Source organism: Anas acuta, chromosome 8 (genome assembly GCF_963932015.1).
Source record: "Anas acuta chromosome 8, bAnaAcu1.1, whole genome shotgun sequence".
Classification (NCBI taxonomy): domain Eukaryota; kingdom Metazoa; phylum Chordata; class Aves; order Anseriformes; family Anatidae; genus Anas; species Anas acuta.
In genome coordinates, this window is record NC_088986.1 from 23,367,765 (window position 1) to 23,382,959 (window position 15,195).

At 52.0% G+C, this 15,195-nt stretch overlaps 1 protein-coding gene across 4 annotated transcripts in view; it reads left to right on the forward strand.

Annotated features, from left to right (window-relative positions):
* The window catches only part of MTA1 (metastasis associated 1), an 80,537-nt gene extending 71,093 nt beyond the window's left edge, over positions 1-9,444 (forward strand). For 3 of the 4 annotated variants that reach the window (XM_068690849.1, XM_068690850.1, XM_068690851.1), the window contains 3 exons: positions 1,245-1,276; positions 4,132-4,283; positions 7,744-9,444. In XM_068690849.1, the coding sequence (XP_068546950.1) occupies positions 1,245-1,276; positions 4,132-4,283; positions 7,744-7,882 (323 nt within the window). In that variant the 3' untranslated portion in view covers positions 7,883-9,444. The remainder of the gene's footprint in view (positions 1-1,244; positions 1,277-4,131; positions 4,284-7,743) is intronic. The other variant, XM_068690852.1, reaches the window with a different exon arrangement.
* The last annotated feature ends 5,751 nt before the right edge of the window (positions 9,445-15,195 follow it).

Sequence of the window (15,195 nt, forward strand, 5' to 3'; positions counted from 1 at the left end):
ACGTGATGGCACGATGCTCAAAGTGTCCCTCGTTGTGTCATTCTCCTTCCCAGTTTGTTACTGTGCCCTGTGCTTCCTGGCATCCTTGCCATGAATACTTTGTGTTTGCTTTTACCAAGGAGAACTTCGAGGAAATCTGTTGGAGTATAGACCATCCGCTGTAAAAGTCCATTTTTGCTGGGTTATGAGAAGGCTCTGCTGTTCCATCACAACTTAGCTGGCTAACAATGGGAGATCTCAAAAGCCAAACCAAGAGGACAGTGCTGGGAAGCTTGTTATGAATGTGAAAGCAGAATTGCCAGTGACAGCATTTGTAGTACCCGTTTTGCTTTGTTACACTGCCCCTTTTGGTTTTCAGCCAGAAGGGGCTGAGAAAGGTGGTTTGGTGCGTTGATGTTAAAGAAATTGTGTTTTATTGGAGCATGCATCTCAGGAAAACTAAATGGTGGTAACAAGTGTTTGTTTATTAGATCCTTCTGTCCATTCTGTGCCATCCCCTGCTGCATTGTAGCAGCACTTTGCTCTCATGTCCCAAGACCTTTGTGTGTCCTGCGGGGTCTCGTAGATGCACAGCTCAGTTTGGTGCACGTGTGATGGGGAATCTGATGGTGTGGCAAGTGGCAGACTAGGAAAATCCAGCCTTGGTGCTTCACGGGGCTGTTTGTGATGCTGGAGGAGGGCTTTGTGTGGAGTGCTGTGCTCTGTGACGGATGGAGCTAAGCCTGTGGCAGTGTTACTGGTGGTAGGTTCAGAGCAGTCTGTGTGCTAACAGTTTGTGTCTCGTGTCTGAGCTGGATCGTTCCCTGGGGATCCAGGGATGATAGGAGAGATTGTGTTTGTTGCTGTCTTGACAGTATAATACCTTCCTCTTTCTCCTCCTTGATATCAGTGAATTCCTCAAAAGCTAAAGCAGAACATCAGATTTTCCCAAAGCCTTGAGGAAAACGTCAGATCTGACAGAGGAGATGGACTTGCAGCGGTAGTTTGAAGAAAGGTGTGAGAAACTGGAGAGAAGACTGAGAATGAAATGTGCTTTTAACGTGGGGGCTCTGCTCGTCAAACCATGTTGTTAAGGAAGCTCTTAGTCACGTTCCAAGGAGGGGAGAAGTTAGCGTGGTAGAAAACTCTTTATTTTTAGCAAAAACAACACCGTTGCGATCATAGTTGCGTGTTTTGATTTTGTACTTTTTCTGTCTTGGAAAAGCAATGGTCTTACCAGCTCTATTCTCTTTCCTGTTTGTTAGGTCTGCCTAACCACGGACAAACCAGACAAATGGTAAGAGAATGTTCATTTAACCAAAACAGGGAAAAGAAAAAAGAATGATTATTAACCCTCTCTAGATAGCACACCCCATTAAACCGTAGTGCTTCGCTTCCGTCTTTGCTGTTTGCAGCTGGTCATACTTCCCGAGCCACTGAAAAGTTGAAAAAATGAAGTAAAAATAATATTTTGGGGCATATGAAAGGTCCAAGTGGTCAAACAAAATTTAAACCTCAAATCAATCGATGTTTTGTTCAAAATAACCTCATTGACCTGTTTTGTTTGTGCTCGTAGGGAAACTGAGTGGCTGTTCATAGCAAAGGTCTGGAGGTGTTTCTAGGTGGAATGTGTTTCACGTGAAGGAGGAAGGCTTAAATGCTGGAAGGATTTGTATGGAAAAGTTTCTGTTTTTTTTATTTCTTTAGGAAGTCGGTGTTTGAGTTGTCTTCTGAGAATGCTTGTTCTGTTACGTTCTGTTATTTTTTTCTGGAGTAAATCTGATTGCTAGCCTTTCATCCATTCCGCTGAGTTTTATCAAAAGACAGAAGCAAATAGCCAGTCTGATTGATGCATCTCTGGCCAAATGCTTTCTCATGAAACTCACCTCGGTGTGAAGGGGCCAGCACAAGGGCTCTGCACCACTCCACCCCTCGCTGATGGCTTATGTGAGACCCTGACGTTACATCTCTGCTCATGGGAGAGAACTTGAAGCATAATTTATTTTTTTTTTTCCCCCAGAAAAGACCTGCTTCTGGCGTTGATAAAGTGGCGTTTGCCTCAGTAGGTGAGCTGCCACGATGCATTAGTGTCAGCAGAGGCCCTCTGACATGGGTAAATCAGCAGCTCTGAGCTGTGGTCGCTGCAGAGTGATCACAACGAGGATTAAATCTAACAACGTTCTCGGACGGCGGGCAGTATGAGGAGGCTATAGCTTGAGCATGCTAGGCTGCTTGTAACAACGAAGCGTCCGTTTGGCTTGGTACTCGAGCATCTGATAGGAAGGAGTAAATTGTATTTATTTATTCCTCGTTGCATTTAGCTCCACTGCTTGTCACTGAGGAGACTGGCTACTTGTTTGTGTCTGCTGCATAAACCAGCTCAGTGCAGGGGGACAGATCTGTGATGACCCAACGCTTCTTAGCTGCAAGGGAGGAAACCTGGAACTGCCTGGATTGCTTGATAAAATGTGCCACTGAACCCGAAGGGCTACGTTTAGGATGTGCCATTTGAACCATTGTTCTGTGCAGGTAGAGAAAAGGCGACCTCAAAGCAGCTGGGTGCCCCTCCTAGGTATTTCCAAGAACTGTCTCTGGAGTTGTTCTCCTGCCTACATAGCACGTGGGGAGAAAACATCCTTCGCAACACTCACAAAAGGATTTTCTTGGAGAAATCTGGAGGAGAGGGGGAACAACAGCCTTTCACTTGAAGCCTTTTCCTTAATAAATTTCAAATATAAAAGCACTTCTTGAAGTATTTCAGTGGTTTGCCGTGGTGCCAAAAGTGTTGTGTATAAGATGGAGCTGGGCAACTAAGAAATAAAACTGTTATTGAACTTGTATGCAACAGCTTAGGATTTTTACAGGTGGGATTTCATTAGTTTAGCTCTGAAGTCCTCCTTTTCTACAAGAAGCAGATATGGCTAGTATAGTCAATTAAGGCTGGTCAAAAAAGTCATTGATCATTTTTTTCCAATCCTCAGATAAAATGTGAGAGATGCAGGGTTTTGCTGTTTTGTTTTGTTTTTTTCCTCCTTGGTGGACAAGCCAGAGTCTTCCCTTCTTATGTCAACGTGCAGAACTTTGGCTGGGCTTTTGCCATAACCTGACATTTATGGGCTTGAGTACCTCATGTCCTCACCTTTCCTTTTGAGGCGGATGCTCAGTTTCCCATTTCATGCTCATCTGGGGAGGTGTCCTGGCCTGTTACGTACCAGCATTAAATTTCTACTGTGGCATTTTCTGACCAGCTTTAATTTACGCATATCCATTTTCCTGGGCCCTCATTTTGTATCTCCCCTGACTGTCCAGCGTTACTGATTTCAGTGGGATTTCTCGATGCGCTTATCAGCAGGAAGAGGGGCAGCAGAACTGGACTTCAAATGATCAAGGACAGCTGCATTTGTGAAGCTTAATCCTTTGCTCCCTTGTATCTGCACCTCTCTTAATAACAGCTCATGTTTTTCCAGTTGAGTGGAAGGGGGCTTCTGCGGGTTTGGAAAATGGTAGCTGAATTGCAAAGCAAATATGTTATATTTGGGAAATCTGGGTTGTTCAATGCTCAAAATGATTTCACGATGAAAGGTGTTAAGCTTTGTAAATCTGGATTTACAACTTTTTACAACTTATTTAACAATGTACAACTTATTTAATGATGATAGTATATACTAAAATATTAACCTCCTGGGAACAAAAAGGATGTGGGTAAGTTTTGTACCCCAGGGTAACTGTAAATTCTGTTTTTTTGTATTTCATGCTGTGTAGCTAGATTTCTTTACCTGAAATTAATAGAGTTGCTCTAGGTTTATGATAATAGCTGAAGTCTAAGTCTCATGCTCAGTCTTTCAAGTTTGATGTCATCTTACAGACACAAAAAGCAGATTTTTGGTGATGCCTTCCATTTATTATTTGTCCTGTCGCTGGAGTATTGCTGCCCTATTGTATATTGAAGGTGCCTAACTTCTACTGCTTATGGACAATTGCTTTTTTGTGAATTCTTTATTCATCTGTGGGCAAGAGGGTTTATACTCACCAGAAACTCTCAACAACTAACACGAAAACTTTCAACTCTCTTTTCCTTTGTTTGAGTGCTTATCACATGCTATTGCAGCTTTGTTGCAGTCCATAATTGTACTTTTTTATGTGTCACGTCAGGGACCAAGCCGAAACTTGCTGCTCAATGGGAAATCATACCCAACAAAAGTCCGATTAATTCGTGGTGGATCCATGCCTCCAGTGAAAAGGAGGAGGATGAACTGGATTGATGCACCAGATGATGTTTTCTACATGGCTACCGAAGAAACCAGGTAAGAAGCTTGGATTTTTCAGAGGATTTAAGGAAGGTCTTTTGGTTTCTTTTCCACGTAGGGATCTCTTCAGCAGATCTGCTGCTGCAGACTGGATGCCGACACAGCTTTTGGTGTTTAGGTGGATAAAGACTATGATCGATCTAATCATGTCTGATAGCCTAATCAGGCACTTGCATTTCAGAGAAAGCAGATTCTTCTTCTTGAGCAGATTCTTCTTCCTTTAAAATGTTGGCAATGACTTGGGAGGAAGACTGAGGTGGGAGACTCATGTGATGTAGACCCATAGATGCCTTTGGAGGTCCTACCTCAGTGTCTCAGAAGAAGAGTTCTGGCTCATGGGTAATGCTGAGGGTCTGAGCCTCCTCTACACAGGGTTCTCCTTTGCTACTGAAGTTTTTTTATGTTTGCATCCACTGAAAACTGCTGAATTATGCACAACGTTCTCCATTCTTGCAGTATGTCTCTACCCGGGTACAGATTGTTTTGGCCACAATCATTTTTTGAGGCTGCACACGCTCTGAATGCCGCCTTGTGTGCTGACGTCTCTGCTGTAGTGCTTCCCAGAACACTTCTCCTCAGCCTGCAAAGCGTTTCAAGTGTCAAGTGACTGCTCTGTGGGCCTGTTACAAGGTGGGCTTTAAACACAGGCTGAGATGGTGATGTCCAAGTTACCGTGCATCTCACCCCGGTTCTTATCCCTACCCTGCCTTTCTCTTTTCCTTCTCTGGTCCTGCAAGGTGCTGTGAAGGTAAGAAGTGAGATCCCCAATATGAATGAAAAAGCAAAGGGAGAGAAATAATTAAATTTTGAGGGCATTTCTTTTTTCCTGTTGTCCTGTTGCCCTGGTGAAGGGGTGCTGGGATCCTGTTACAGATCTGACAAATTCACATGCCGTTGCAAACGCAGGGTTTTCAGTCTCTGATTCAATCCTCGGATGCTCAAGGCTTATTTCATAATCCTACGTCTATAAAACACTTCTTGACATCTTTATTGTCTGAACCACAAGAAATGCTGTAGATTTGCAGTAGCAATGTCTCAGTACTACTACAAGGTCCTGCTCTCTGGTCGGTACAGAACAGAGAGAATATTCATCAATATCAGGCATGAGAGCTACTTGCTGCGGGGGCACAGAATCGTCTGCTTGTACAGGACCACGGAGCGTGGCAGGAAGGATCAGTGACCGACGCATCTCAAATAGAAATCGTAGCACGGTGATAAACATCAGCTCAGTGAGACGGTATCTCTTCCATTTAAAAAGAAAAAAAAAAGGGAAAAAAAAGAACAGGCTTCTTTGTCCAAGAGCTTTGCTGCTTAGCTGACTGATCAGAGTGCTGAAAAGAGATGTTTGGCAGCCTGCTGAAAAGCAGGGAAGCTTGAGCGATGTAGCTTTGTAAGCGGCACGGGTTTTCTGCTGGGCGTTTCACCTCGAACTTTTCCCTGAACCATCTGCTGCATTCCAGCATCAAGAATGTAAGGCTTGTTTGTGAGCTCTGAAACAATTTGAGCTTTGTGTTGGCTCCGTAGCAATCAATCTAACCGCAATATCTGCATATCATCCTCCAGCTGAGGGTCAGGCTGTGTTTTCTGTCACAGAAAGGAGGTTCTCCTGAAATGTTACCCCCCCTCTCTGTCCCCTTTTGTGTGGGGCTGCTGAGAACGGTGCTAGAAAACCGGCTAGCTTCGAGGGAGCAATTAGAAAAGTTGGTAGATTGAAAGGAACAAGTCTTTGAATGCAGGCCTCGCAGTACGGAGCTCGGCACCTATAATTTATGCAAGTGGAGGCAGAGTGTGACCTGATCAGAATCTAGAACTGCTGAGAGACGTATTTCTGGTGGCGGTGTCTAACAGAAACACGGCAAGAAGCTCCACTGCCTGTAACAGTAAGGCAGCTTCAGCCAAGTGAGTCTGAAAAATCAGCACATCGAGGTTCCCCCTGCTCCCACACGTTTCCACCCAGCTCTCTCCTTTCCCCACCCCATGTCCTATCAGCTTTAGAAGAAGCTGGAGAAACGGGGACCCAGAGCAAAACAGAAGACCCATCTATTCTTATATATGTAGAAGGTTTGTTCTGTTCAGTTGGGCAAAAAGCACAAGGAGAGAACCAAGTCAGACTGCAGCCGATGGAAAATGATCACCTGAAGGTGTTGGTTTGTCCGTGCTGGTGGCACGAAGGGTATTTTGGGGGTTGGGGGAGTATTTTGTCCAGCTTCTTCTGAGATTGTGTCTTTTTAAGAGAAATTTGGCCCCAACAATGCCGAGTAATCACAAATATGTGGCTGCCCTTCCTCCAGTGCGGTGCCAGACCTCTCCTGCTGGGTTAAACCTTGAAGGAAGGAGGCTGTGAGGACAGGCTTCCTCATCACCCCTTATCATCCCGGGCCCTGAGCTGAACGGAGGTTGTGTGTGCATAATGGGTCCTGGTGGGCTGCTGCTGTGAATGTTTAGCACCTTTCTTTCTAATCTTTGGCCACTGGAACGTGTTCTGGAAATGATTTTCTCATTTTAATTATATTGTACATTTTATTGTTGTTGCTGCGTTGCCTTTTTTCAAGGCGCTTCCTCCAGCCCTAAGCCTGGTGTTGTCAGAAGGAAGCGAGTAATCATTCTGCATTGTTTCTTTCCACCTTGTTTTTCTAATTCCAAGCCTGCAGCGTGTCCCTCTCGGTGTTTTACTTTCTCTCCTGACGGAAACCTGCTTCCTGCCTCTGACCAGACTCACTGCCAGCCTTGTAACGCGTAGGGAAACTTAACAAATGCAAGACTTGAATGTTGCCCGTTCCTAGGTCAGGCACGTGCAGAGAAGGGGGGACACCCTGCTAGTGGTGCTGGGGAAGGACAAGTCCCCAGGGCTGGTTCCCTCGTTAGTGACTGTCTCAGCCTCGGGGCACAGCTCGTGGGAGAGGAGATGCTGCCGGGCCGGGCTCGTGTTGAAGAGGCAGCTGCGTGCACCTGCTTGGGACGGGAGATGTCTGAGAGCTCTGCCGGAGATGGATGGGCAGGCAGGGAAGCAACCGAGGTTGCCAGAAGAGATTTGTTGTAACCGGGCTTGGGAAATTCCCACAAAGCTGTCCGCAGCACGTTGTGCCGGGTGTGTTTGCGTGCACCAAAGGAAATCAGCGGTGTGGGAGCTGGCTGCCGTAACTATTTCGGGTGTTGTGCTTACAGCAGGAGCCCCCGGTCCTGTGAAACTGCAGCAGGGCGTCCTCTGCTCCTCTCCAGGGACAGGGAGAGGGCTCTGGACCAGCGACAGCAGTTGCCTCTTCGTTGGCACGGTTTACACAGGGCGAAACAAAAGTTCCCTGGGGCAGACGCTGCCAAAACAAACAGCAGCAGCCCGACCCCTCAGGGAGCAGCCCCTGCGTGTGCAGGCCTGGCTTCCCTCGGGGAAACAGAGAAGCCCACAATGCCTGAGCCTTGGGTCTCCGTAACAGCCTCCTTTCTTCCCTTCTGTCTGCAGGAAAATCCGCAAGCTGCTTTCCTCCTCCGAAGCCAAGCGAGCCGCCAGACGCCCTTACAAGCCCATTATCCTCCGGCCCATCCAGGCAGTGCAGCTGCGCCAGCCCATGAACGATGAACCCATAATCATTGAGGATTAACACATGCTGAGCAGCTCGCTGGCCGCCGGTGGATCTGCCCGAAAGAATCTCTCCTCCGATGTATACTTGAGTTTCTATGGCTACAGCATTGAACTAACTGTTGAAGAGAGGGAACTTCTGAGGAGCTGTTTTGCATCTTTTAAACCCTTAAAAGGAACTCAGCCCTGCTCTGAGCCTCTGACCACAGACTGCTCGCTCTCTCTCTCTCTTTTTCTCTTTCTCTCTCTCTCTCTCTCGCGCGTGCTCTCTCCTTCTCTCTCCTTTCTTTTTATTTTTATTTTTGGTAGCCTATTTTCCCCTTTGCTTCTACCCCTTTTGTAGACAGGGGGAGGGAAAGTAAGTTTAACTTATTAAGAGAATGTGGACTAGTACTTTTTAGCTTTGTTTCCTCTTCCGATGTACGAAGAGCTAGAACCCTTCATTTTGTGACTGAGCTCTCGTTGCGAAGCCGTTTTTACGAGGCTGTGTTGTAAGATTTTTTTTTTTTTTTTAATTTTGTGGACGGTGCCATTTTTTATTTCATTTATATTATTTCTTTTGTAGATAAATTTCCAACCTTTAACCGATATTTGGAAATAGGAGCTGAAAGCCAGCCCCAGGTTCAGCCAGTTTTCTTTGGTCCTGTCCCTTCTGTTTTTTGGATAATTTTGCACGGCCAGTTGTGCTCATGCACAAGACAGCAACAACTCAGGCTGAGAAAGGAGTGAGCTAAGAACCGAAGACCCTTGCAGAACATTACACTACCGTGTGCAGTGGAGGCCAGGCTCCCAGAATTAGGTGTCCTTAACTCTAGTCGATCCCTGGGAGACCTGGCTTGCAGCAGTTCTCTCTGTAACCAGCAGTTTGCGTGCTGCCTTCTCGCTGCCGCCTGGAAGCCTACGTGCTGCGGTACCACCGAGACCCAGCAGTAGGCCCAGCAGTGCAGCAAGTGTAATGAATTGCTTTGCTCTGGCTCCAAGAGTCAAGTACACCAATGCCCAGGGACATTTTGCTTAGAATTCTGAACCTGTTTGTGCATCCGTGTTTTTGGACACATCTCTTCCCCAGGACAAAACCTGCTTCCTCTGAAATTGCGTTGCTGTACGTTTCCCATTTGGACGGGAGTTTAAATTACAGCTGGGTTTTAATTTGAACACATTGTGTCTGAAGTTAAGTGTTTTAATTTCCCCCCCCCCCTTGACATTTCTTGTGTTTGAGGTTTCTTGCATCTCTTGAACTTCTTATGTATTTGCAAGTCTGTATAATTTCTTTTCCATATGTCTTCTCACGGCAGTGCATTTGCTGAATGCCCTGCTCTGTTTTTGAAAGGATGTAAACTATCATTTGCAACTTGTGCTGATCTGTACATGTACCTGCCTCAAGCAGACACAGCATGTAATAACCCCCAAGTCATTCCATACGTGTCAGCAGTGAGATGAGCCAAAGTTGTATTTGGGTTATCACAGTCCAACCGTGATTCTGTGCAGCTCTGCTGACCCCCCCACCCCCCGGGTTAGACAGAAAGGAATCCCCACAAAATGAAAACGATTCAGTTAACTTTACTTAATAAACCTGGAAAGTGAGCTTTTGTGAAACATCTGCTTTTTGTCTCTTGTGGAACCGCTGCCGGGGCCCTTGCTCGGGGTGCCCGCGCTCCTTCCTTTCCCCCCGAAAGTGGGGAAATGTGGAGTGGGGCGAGAGCCATTCCTGGCTCCACTCCCCTTACACGCCGTTTACATATTTCTGACGCTTCCGAATCCCACTTCCTCCTCCTTTCAAGCACCGCAGCAGATGCCACGCCGGAGCTCTGAATGAGCCTTTTGTCTGCCGTGCCTCGTGCAGCACACCCAGGGGTGGCACGGCTCGGACATGTGGCAGGAGGAAAGAAATCCTGCTGGGGGTTAGCAGCTGAACGTGCTGGCGTCCGAGTGCCTCCTTCCTACGTTTCTACGTTTGCTCCTTGCTGGGGTAAGCAGTGGGAGCTGCCTGTCCTCTGCCTGGGAGTGGCGAGGTTTACTCTGGCTGCGAGTAGGTGTGCAGCTTAGCAGAGGTTTATCCTTTCACGTTTTCCTCTCCAAGACTTCCAAGCAGGAGGGGCGGCCGATCCTGAAGGATTCTCGGTGTGAAGGGCACCGAGCTTACCAGACAAAAAGCCTCCAGGCCTCCCGCGAGCACGGTGCAGGACGGTGCCAAAGTCCTCTGGCAGTTCTACTTCGCCTTCGTGGGCCTGCGGCGTTAATTCTAGGTACGTAAGAAATCCTGCTGACAGCAGGAAGGTTTTGTAACACTTGGCTTTTCTCTGCAAGGGAAAGGTCTCCGAGGAGTCTCCCTGTTGCAAAATGAAATCAGAAAGAGACGGCTTTGAAAGGTTTGTGTCCAAATCAGCCCCAGCCCATCCGCAGCAGGACGAGAGCTGATGTCCGAGCTGTTGGTGGGAGATGAGGAGAGCTCCGGGCACACGAAGTGGCTCAGAGAAACCACTTGGGGGTGCCAGCTCTGCAGTTTCCACCGACTTAAAAGCTTTCCTGGAGCGGCTCCAGAGGTTACTTTGGAAATGAGTCCGGGCAAGTAGAGAGAATATCCTGTGCTGCCGTGACTTTGAAGGATCCCTCGCGTGGCCTTTCATGTGGATGCCATTTTTAAATATATTACAGCAGGCTTCGCTCCCTCGTGTTTCACCACCTTCATTCCGTTTGTACCTGCTTGGGAAGAGGCCTGGGAAGGCACCTTTAGCAACCACAGAAAATCGGCAGGTCTCAACAAGTGCCACCAAGCGGTCGGTCCCACCGCTGACCTGTCCGAGCCTGAGCCCTGCCTCTCCCAGACCAACCTCTCTGCTGAAAATCACATTCTCATTCCCCTGCTGCTGTCGCAGGGAATGTCTTTAATGTTTTTATTTATTTTCCTGCTGTAGAGCCTTGCAAACAGGTACACGCAGCTGGGGCAGCAGTTATTTTTCACTGTCCCCTCCACCTCCTGTGCAGCCCTTGAGAGGGAAGGGGACGGCACGTGCTCAACGGGGGGAGCCCCAACCGGATGATTTGGGGTACGTTTGCTCCACGATGCAGAGCCAGGAGGAAAAGCAGCTTGCTTTGCTGTTTTACTCTGGATTTTTGCACCGCACTGGCTTGTCAGTAGCCGCTCGCAGCGATCTGTGCTCCTGGCATGGCAAGGTGAGGGCAGCACGCTGCCGGTACCAGCACTGCTGGAATAGCGTGGAAAGAAAAAGCGCAACCAAAACTCCCGACTCTGCACCGTGAATCCCTGGCGGGGGGGCGGGCTGTAACCGGGACACTGCTGCGGAGTTGTAAAGCGAAATACATGCCGAAATTCCCTTTGAAATGGAAATTTGGAGCCCGTGCCAGCTCCGCTCCAGCTCCAGGCCCTGGATCCTCGGCGTTACACAAGCCAGAGCTTGGGCGGACGCTTGGCGCGAGGACGGAGCCGAGGGGCGGCGTGGGTCGGTGTGCCCCGATGCCACCGGGTGCCACCCTGCGGGAAGGCTGTGCCCAAAACCTTCCAGTCTGCTTTGAGACGGAGGGAGGAGGGGTTTAATGCAGAAACAGGACCCTCCGTGTTTTCATTTCGAGGGCTTAAAACCACACCGAGGTTGAAAGGAGCGTTGGCAGCGGCGTTACGCTGGAAATGAGAACGCTGCGAGCGGGCAAGCTGGGGCACGACCAGCTCCTCCAGCTGCCTCGTTACTGCCCCGTTTGTTTGTGTTTTTTCTGTAAATGTGCTGCTCGGTGAATACTTCTTCTGTGAGAGCCGACAACAGACAATGGTGATGGGATCAGCCGTGATCCCCGCTGCTGGGGCATGAGCACGGCTTGAACAAGCGTGGTCCTCACTGCGCATCCCCGGGGCCCTTCCTGGGAACTGAAAGGTTCAGGTTTGGCCCTGCACGTTTTGGGTTGGAGCCTGGCAGGGGGACCTGATGCTCACAACGCATCCGGGGAGGCAGGCAGTAAATTTGGATGGGCCGAGCAGGAGGCGCTGCGTGCCCCGAGCCGCTTTTACCGTGGGAATCCTTTGAGGAGGAGCGCGGGAAGGCCGTGCCCCCCTTGCCCCGCTTTCCCAGCAGGTCAGCCAGCTTCGCCCTGCTCCTGGCTCGCTTGGCAAATTCCTCAGGAGCAGCGAGCCTGGCCCGGGCCGGCCTCTCCGCCTCCGCTCCCTGCTCCCAGCCCCAGCAGGTGCCGGCGTGAGCCCTGCGCTGTGGCTCCAGCTCGGTGCCGGCAGCTGCAGGGCTGGGGCACGGCAGGCGGCGTAAAGCAGCCCGAGGTCGTCCCCGTTCCCGAGAGGAGGGACAGCGGGGGCAGGCGGGAGCAGAGGCAGCTGGCGAGCGCTCCTCCGAGCAAATATTTAGCATTTTTATGTGCCTGTGTCTGGGGGCTGTGGAGCCAGGCTCGCAGTGCCCAGAAACGTCTGTTTTTTTGGCTCATTCCAGAGGCGGCTGCTCAGCCGGGCTGCTCGGGCAAGGGGCAAAGTCTGCAGGGCTTCAGGCACAGGTCTGTGGGGCCTGCATCTTGTCCCTGCTGGGGTCAGGGCCTTGTCCCCATCTCCTTGGCCTTGGAAAAGGGACGAGGACAGGGCTGAAGCAGCCTCAACCCTGCGATTTCACCACCTTCATGGGGCAAGCGATGGTGCTGTGGACCCAGCCTCCTCCTCGCCTGCGGGGAGAGGCACCTTCAGCACCCCTCACTGTGGGATTTGGCCACGTCCCCTCATCGCACACAGCCCCGTGCCTCCTCCTGCAGCCAGGAGCTGAACTTTGCCACCAAAACCGCCTCCGAGCACAGCCCGTGCCCGGGACACCCGGTCCTCGCCATGGAAGAGCGGGGCCAGAGCCAGCACTGGCGAAGGGCCAGCAGTGCTGTGCCCGACCGTGCGCTGCACACTCCCCTCTTGGGTGCTTTGCTGCCTTTTTTTGGGGTTTCAGACCCATTTTTGGGTGCGTATCCCACCTCACCGAGGCGTAACACCCACTGCCTGAGCTGTGTGAGCTCTGTGCTGTGCCAGCACCCTGGCGTCCAGCCTCGTGCTGGCACCTCGGGAGCTGCCCTTTGGGAACTTCTGCGCGGCCCTGAGTGGGTGCTCAAGGGCTGCTTGTTTGTCTTCCCCTCGAGCAGGGCACTCGGGGAAATGCCTTGGAGTCAAATGGGTGCTTGGACCCAGTAAGTGCTGGCAGCTCGGAGCCAAGGAGATGTTTATAACGAGGAAAGCAGCTCGCTGCTGTTATCAGGAGCATCTGTACCCGCGTTTATTGTCACCACGCGTCGCTGCCCCGTGCTGGGAGCTACTGGCGGTGTCTGGGAGCTCGTCTTCCCCAGGGAGAAATCCTCAGCGGGGACGTCGGGTGCCGTGCAGTGCCCAGCCTGGGTCCCTGCTCGTGTGCCATGAGCCAGGCACATCCCAGCAGCCCGGTGCCCCCCAGGACACGGTGACAAACCGGGGGCTGAGCCCGCAGGGACGGCGGCAGCTGCAGCCCCCTGGGAAGGGGACGCGGGGACATCCTTCCTTTGTCACTGGCAAGGACGAGCGGGCAGGATGCAGCCCTGCTTATCCAGGGCCCCGTGACAGCGCTATCTGCCCTGAGATACCCGCGGGGCCTGGGATGCCTTTTAAAGGAGAGAAGCGACAAGTGGGGGGCCGGGGCGAGGTGGTGACGTGCCGAGCCCCAGGCGCTGGCATGTGCCGCCTGATGAGACCCAGGGCCCGCCAGCCCTGGCACGCCGCAGCCTCTGCCCCCCACCCAGGGGCCCTGGTTTCTGCTGCGGGGCTTGTCTAGGGATGTGGGCGCTTTAGGAGGGACAAAAATCCCCATCAACCCCATAACCTGGGGGACCCCGACACGGGGGACAGGAGGACCGCGCACCGATGGCTGTCCTCTGGGCGAACCCAGCAAGCAGCAACTTTTTTCCCCCTTAACCTCCTTTTCCTTTTTTTTTTTCCCCTAAATACTTTTCCCTCCAGCCTCTTCTCGCCCTGTAACGCATCCAACTGATCCGAGGTGCCAGAAAATGTGAGGGAAAGGCGCGGAGGGGAAGGCTGCGCAGCGCCGGCCCTTCCGCCGCGTTTCCATCTGAAGGCAGGCGGGAGAGCGGAGGGGGAGCCGGAGCAGGGGAGAGGGGTGAGCCAGAGGCGAGGCAGCTGGGGGGCAGTTAGCCCTTAGTTATTTCTTGCCTTCCCTTCGCAGCCTGGCCGAGAGCTCTCTGGTTGACCTGCCCTAGGACGAGGTCCTGGCCGGCTCTCCGGCTTCCTGCGGAGGCGATCCCGGCCTCGCGGTGCTGTGGGGTCGGGGAGCTCTGCTCCCCCTCACCCCTTCCCAGCAGGGCTCCCCATCAGAGGAGCGGTGACCCAGGAGCCCTGCGCCGTGCCGTGCAGCTTTCCCAGCCCGTGCAGCCAGCTGGTGGTGGCGGCGGCTTAGGAAATCCCAGGGCTGGGCTGGGTGAGACTGCAGGAAAATGGGTCACCCGCTGCCGGGGGGGGACGGTGGTCCCCTCGGAGGGACACCCCCGGCGCTGAGCGAGGTGCGTGGCCCACGTCGCCGCACCACAAAGCTCCCCGGGGCTCGTGGCTGCGGGAAGGAGGCTTCGTGCCTGTTGTCAGGGAAACCCGGAGCTGCCGAGAGAGGGAGAAAGCCCCCGACTTTCTGAGGAAAAAGGCAGAGCTTGGGGAGGGTGCCCCCGGTGCCACCCCGGTCACCTGTCCCACTGTCCCCAAGGCCCTGGGTGCGGGGGCACGTGGAAGCTGAGCGGGGGCAGATTAAGAGGGGACAAGCTAAAGCCACTTTGCTCCTCAGCGAGCATATCCGCTTGGGATTTAGCGCATTTGCAGGCAGGGATTCGCACCTTTAGGTGATTTGCCTTAAGTCCCCCCGGCCCGTGTGCGCGAAAAGCCCTCGGATGCTGCCTAAGCCTGGGGTTTCGCCTGCGGCTGCTCCGTGTGTGCGCACTGGGGGGGTGCAGCCTTCCTCCTCCTCCTCCTCCTCCTCCTCCTCCTCCTCCTCCTCCTCCTCCTCCTCTTCCTCCTCCCTGTTCTCCTCCTGCCTCTGTGGGCAGCGAGGCTGGGCCACCAGCTGAGATTTCCAGCTGCTACGGAGGGATTCGGACAGCAGATGAGCGAAGGCTGAGCCCTGCTCCTCCAGAGCCATCCCTCGCAGCCTCTTTTTGCAGGGGGGCTCGTGCTGATGGGCCTGTGGGGGAAGTGTGGGGCCCCCCAGCCCCTTTGGGACCAGCGTGGGGGGACACAGGAGCGTGTAGGGTGTGGTGGCCGGGTGCTACAAAGGGACCTGCCTGCAGTGGCCACCGGTGCCTTGGGAGCACCATCCCCAT